This window comes from Pyxicephalus adspersus, chromosome 2 (assembly GCF_032062135.1).
Source record: "Pyxicephalus adspersus chromosome 2, UCB_Pads_2.0, whole genome shotgun sequence".
In the NCBI taxonomy this organism is placed as follows: domain Eukaryota; kingdom Metazoa; phylum Chordata; class Amphibia; order Anura; family Pyxicephalidae; genus Pyxicephalus; species Pyxicephalus adspersus.
In genome coordinates, this window is record NC_092859.1 from 113,762,698 (window position 1) to 113,768,962 (window position 6,265).

General features: G+C 36.0%; 1 protein-coding gene across 1 annotated transcript in view; it reads left to right on the forward strand.

The window, feature by feature from the left end:
* POLR1H (RNA polymerase I subunit H) overlaps nt 1-1,252 on the forward strand; it is a gene marked incomplete in the record, with an annotated part of 8,639 nt that extends 7,387 nt beyond the window's left edge. The window contains 1 exon segment of the mRNA XM_072401925.1: nt 1,169-1,252. Coding sequence (XP_072258026.1) covers nt 1,169-1,193 — 25 coding nt within the window.
* Between the last annotated feature and the right edge of the window lie 5,013 nt (nt 1,253-6,265).

Sequence of the window (6,265 nt, forward strand, 5' to 3'; positions counted from 1 at the left end):
CTATTTTTCTTTAGTGGAAGAGGAGGCAAAATGGCTCTTTTGATAGTAAAGGTTGCTGACCCGTGCCCTAGGGATACAAATCCGAACAAGACCATCCAAACTAACATTTTTAGTGATGGTTCATTTGTTGATAGTGTGTATCGCTGGGACTTTTGATATCCCTGGTAGAGTCCTTGTTCTTTCCCTGTCATAGTTTAGCAAAAGGATATTTTCCTATATGAATGCATTAAGATGTTAATTGAAAGAAAATTTCAGCATGGAGAAAATGATTCCAGTGAAAAGACCTGGGAACTTAGTTCTCTGTTCTTTCTGCTGGAACATATAATAAGGTGAAAGGAGTTATATCTCCCCTGTCTATCACGGGTTGTTACTCTCCCTACAATCTTTGTAATTCAAAGATGACTACCCCTTCCCCCTTGTATACTCACAGAGGCAACTTCCTTATGTACAGTTCCCCCTTACACTGTTCCTTTTTTGATTATATATCTGATACTTTGTTGTAATCGCCAATGTCTAGAATGATTCTATGTTGTTGTACTCAAGTGGTTTAGAAAAAAAAAAGAAAGTACAGGGTTATATACTTAAACTGCTAATACAAAACCCCTTTCCAGCATATACAATAAACATTTAATAGCACTTTTCCTTAAGGAGCTTAAGATCATGTATATTTGAAGCTATTTGGTTGGCCTTAAATGTGAAATTCAGAATCCTAGCAGCAGTTTAATTACAGTTTAATTAAATTGTTTTTTAGTTATGTATGTATGGAAATTATTTTGTGTTGGCATGATAAAGCAGTATCTTGGGGCCAAAAAACTAAAGGCAGAATTGTTTGTATAAAAAAACTATTCTTTGTCTGAAAGTTTACATGAAAAATATTAGTGTATAAAATGGTTTAGGTGGTTTACTCTTTATTTCTTAAAAGAATGTAAACCAATAATTTTTATAGAGCTGATAAAGAATGATTAGGCGTTAAATAACATTGAAAAAGGTAAAACAATAACCTATAGCAAACAATTAGATTTCTTCTTGTTGAAATATTATCACTGCTAAATGAGCTCTGCTGTTACACATGATTTCCCATTCCCAAAGAATAGATGCGATTTGAATTTTAGTTCTAATGTATAAATTAACTTGTTTTCTCTTTGTCTTTTTCTTTCATTCTTTGTAGTTTCCAAGAGAAAGAAGATTCTTGATGATCATGATGTGCAACAAGATGTTAAATGTATTATGTAAATAAAAATGTTATTTTGTACTTGTGTGTCCTGTTGTTACTTGTATGACATGGGCCTCCCAAGACTACTCTGCTCTTTTGGCATTTGTTTCTTGACAAATTGCTGTTTCTTAGTAAAGTAGACATTATTTTGTTTTAAATCTGTAACCTCTGTTATTGCAGGTATTTAGTGTCTTTATGCCATGTAGCAGGTAACATTCTATCAGTGTTTCTCATGTGAACATTTCACCAACCTGATATAGTTCTTCTTTGTATTGCTCTAGCTACCTCTAGTGGGATGTTTAGTAACTGCATGGACATTGTGGTTTAGTAAGGTCTACCAACTTCACTGTCCTATTTCCATGTTTTCTGTCTGACCATATAAGCAAACTATAGTTTTTGCTATATTCATTTTTTGTTATTTTGCTTGTTGTTTCCAAGTACTAGATTGTGACATGCATATAAGTGATCTTGCTGAATACCCCATTTCAAAACAGTAGGCATCAGTATGGAGACCCAGTGGCTATACCAGCCTCCACATTTCAGGTAGAGATGTTAATTGGGAAGGAACTTGCAATCCGTATTTAATTCATCCCTTCATGTGTTTGGCATTGAAACAGAGCTCTGTGCTGGGCAGTTGCGTTCTTTCACACCAAACTTAATAATAAGGGCTTTGCATGCTGTAGATTATTAGTACTCTTTACAATTTCTAGTGTTGTCTACATATATTTGCCCATATTACATAGTTGTGATGGTCTAATGTTCCCAAGCTTTTGGCCTTCAGCATACTACAGGTCACCTCTAATTTAAAAGCATATATATAGGTTAGTTAAGGAATAGCTGAGCTTTCTGTGTAACTGGAACATGCTTCTTTACAAGGCACTCCAGTAACCTGGAATCTTTGCGGAGTTCATAAAGCAGTGGATCTTGCATAGTTGGCATGCGGCCCTTTATCTTGTAAGATTAGTAATCCGTGAGCTCCAAAAGGTTGGGACCACTGCTTTAAGCCACTTTACCATAATTACCCGGTGGAATGTGATGGGTAGGTATGTACATCCAAGGGTCCATCTTCACCCTGCAGAGTTTTACCAAATACTAGAAATACTGCTTTAAAGCCACCCTCCAAAGACCATGGAGCTGTGGCCTTAAAGACCAGGAATCACCCAAAAGATCAGAAAACTTACTGACGGTGTGACTGTGCCATCTTCTGGAAAGGTAAGTGCTGTGGAGTTGTATAAAACTGTGTACTGGAGAGAGTACTATGGAAAGGAATTGAGAGCACACCAGATTGAGGGTGAAGACATGGATGTGATTTAAGTGAGGTCCTGTCTATGATTAAAAAAAAGTAATTTATTTCATCCCAGAGAAAATACTAAATATAGAGGACAAACTTATAATAAACATATTTAAATTAGTGCACGTAGAGTACCTCAGCCTTACTCTTTTAGATGGAGACCAATAAACCCCTGCCACTGTCCTACACTGTATGCCATAAAAGCATAGCAGCCGCTTTTACATTACATACTGGGGTGAATGACAGGTGGGGCGAGTTAGTTCCACAGCTGACCCCTAAAGACAGTGTGCCTGGGGTAATAGCAGGAGCTGTTTGTTACATGAATGTAGGTAAAATTTCAGTTTTGAAATAAAAAAAGTGCAAAAGATCTGTAAAATGAAACTTCACACAAAATGTTTTTTCTTTGTGTCTAAGGGGGGCTGAGATTTCCTTTTCTGCTAGATCCTAACCTCTATTCATGATCTTGACATAAGATCGCCTACAAGCCAGGGCTCTACCATGAGCTGGTTTCTTTGTGAAAAGCACTTATAATGTATTCCAGTTGAAGGTCTGCTCATGATATCAGCATACTATTGAATTTGCTGTCATGGTATGAGAGGGCATGGATTATTATAGCCGGTTCATAGACCACAAAGAAGAACTACCAAGAGTTAAAGCAGACTAAACTCAAGATAAAAACATTTCCTGATATGCCCACGTGTTCACATTGTCTACTTCATTACCAGCATCCTTGCTGTCTTGGGACTTGGAGAACATCTTGTGTGGGTGATGTCAGTAAGTGGGGTTAGGGATTACATTTGGAATGTTGGGGTTATTTAAGTGGGTTTATGCTTTATATATATTTTGGCTAGAATCACAAAGTAAAGCTGAAAAAATACTTCAGGGATAATAGTTTTTACGCTTGCTTGTAAAAGACATTAATTTGAAAAATGTATACTTTCTCCATTTTACAGCCTGTTTCTTTATTAGATACCAAACAGCCAACAAATATACAAAGGTTATAAAGTCTGAATCCAACCCTCAGAAAAGGGGACTCCGCGACACATATGGTTCATAGCAATTTCAGGAAATTCTTAGAGAAAAATCAAAAACACACGTGACTATTCTTAGTAATCATACTAAAGCTGCGTACACACTTCCAATTTTTATCGTTCAAAATGAACGACGAACGATCGATTGGGCAAAAATCGTTCGTAAAAAAAGTAACCAACGACGCCGACGAACGAGGAAAGTCGTTGGAAATGAACGACCGGCGGATCGGATTGGACGACGATCGTTGACCATCGTTCGTGTGTGCGATCGTTCATTGATCGTCCATGGTCTGAGCATGCGTGATGAACGAACGTTCCTGCAGTGCACGCAACTTCCTGTATCGTTCAAACAATCGCATCTATTGTGTGTACAATATCTACGAACGATCGTGTCGTTATCTGTATGTACAGGATCGGTGCTATACGATCGTTCGCAGATATCGTGCAGGATCGTTCGTCGTTCGTTTACCAACGATAATAATTGGAAGTGTGTACGTAGCTTAGATCAGAAACTGGATAATATGGGTCAGAAATCTGTATTCCTTGCTCATCATAATGTAGAAAAAGTTGCTAGAAACCAATGAGCCTTTGTATCGTTTATTTCCATTGCAGATGTCAAGGTAAAAAAAAAAAAGTAATGTCTAACATTGGCTGACATGAGATCTTGTAAGCAGCCTGCTGTATTTCTCATATGCTGGATACTGTGCTTCTGTAGTCAGCGACCTGTAGTCCTTAACACCACCAGTGGGTGTCTCCAGTCAGCTAGATTCAGGTGGTGATGGTCCTTGTCCAACCTTGCTTCCACTGCTTTAGTTTTATGTACATGTTCCTGACATGTCCCCTACCCTGGTCTCTGCAAGGCATTGTCCCCAGTTCCTTTTCAGACCTTCTATTTCTTATGCTCTAAGCCCTAATGATGCGCCAACTCTAAATAGTGTCACCGGCTAGTTTATGATTCATTTTATTTAATTGTGTTTTCTGTTTGGTTATGATTTATTTTATTGTACCAGTATTTGATTCACTCGTTAGTAATATTGTTGGTACTGCATGCAGTCCATCCTTTACATGTATTACCAAACATGGATTCTGTTACAAAGTTTGGCTGAAAAAATATTTCAGAACATTTAATAAACAATATAAAAAAATGTGCTGTCGCTTTAGCTAACCTTGTAAATTAGCAACCCTTTGACAATGTAGTATAAAAATAAATGTGCCTTCTATATCAAATAATTTCTATAATAAAAGTGTGGCTTACAATATGTCCTGAGATACAGGTGACTATTTCCAGTTCTATTGTCTGGAAAGGGTTCTGTCTATCATTAAATGTTTGTTTGTTGGCCCACTAATAACAATCATTTTCCTATACATTCCGTAACAGAAGTACAAATGCAGCCATTATCATTATTGGGATGTTGTTTTACAGGCTTGGACAATATTTTTTTTCTTTTACAGTCATCAATATATACAAAATGTTAGATAATTAAACAAAGAAAAAAAATGGACTTTTTAGGCACTAATCATAAGAAAAAATATTATTTTATAAACATTAAACATAATTTTTATTTATTTTTATAAAATTTAATCATGTTTAATGTTTATAAAATAATGTTTTTTCTTATCATTAGTGCCTAAAAATTCCCTTTTTGTTTTTTTTCTTTGTATTTATTTTTGCTATGGCAGCTGGGACGTGGCACATACATTTTATTTTTTGTTGAAATAGAGAATCTGACCACAACACTATACCAAAAAAAAAATTTCATGAAAACCTGTAACACTTTTGGTACAGAAATCTAGACATCAGTGTAACGCCCAGGTGGTTAATAAACCAAACAAAATATGATTCATGGCAAAAAGAAGAGGAATACTTTCATTTTATATTGGGAATCCTGGTAAATAAAGATACCAAGGTAAAGGGTAACTGAGCCTTTACACGAAATCCTCTATGGTTATGCTGGGAATCTGAGGTGCCAACAAAAACAGCACCTTGTTCTTGCAGCTAAAAAAATAATTCAAAGTATTTGCAAGTATATGAAGAGTGCAATACCTCAGCTGACCAGCAGATGGTGTGCAGACATGACTTTTTCCATGCCTCTTTTCCCCTGTGATTCATGACTTGGATAGTATCATATTGCAGTTTTATACAAATAACTTGCTTAGAATAGTTATCAGATATCACTATACACTCTCTAACACCACAATGTTACTCCACATTGCATTAGCATTTTACAAGTCATTCATAAAAAATGTTGGCGGTGGTGCAGAGCATTCAGTGTCCTATAGCGTGCTGCTACTATGCAGGAATGGGGTTTTACTTGTTTTCTGGTCCGGAAGCAAGCAGAAATGTTAAGTTTATTTAAAAATATTAAAAGATAAGGGAAAATGATTTCTAGAACCAGGTAAACCTAAATATAGTGCCAAGCCTGATAATATTCAAACTTTTTGTAGGACAGAAAAAGAAAGCTTTTAAATGGCACTATAAATAACTGATAAAACTGATTATTTATATTCAAAGACATATTTTCATAGAGTATACTGAAACATACATGAGTGTTATCATACTGTTAAGTAAGTTGGAGGTAAGTACTGAACCTAATTTGCTAGTAGTACATTTGTAAATGTGAAAATAAGACATAAATCTCCTTTCAAGATGCGTTTCACCCATTTAGGCTTCCTCAGGGATATTAGAGAGTTGGATAGCAAAAGTTCAGACTTGAGTCTCAGTACAATGGG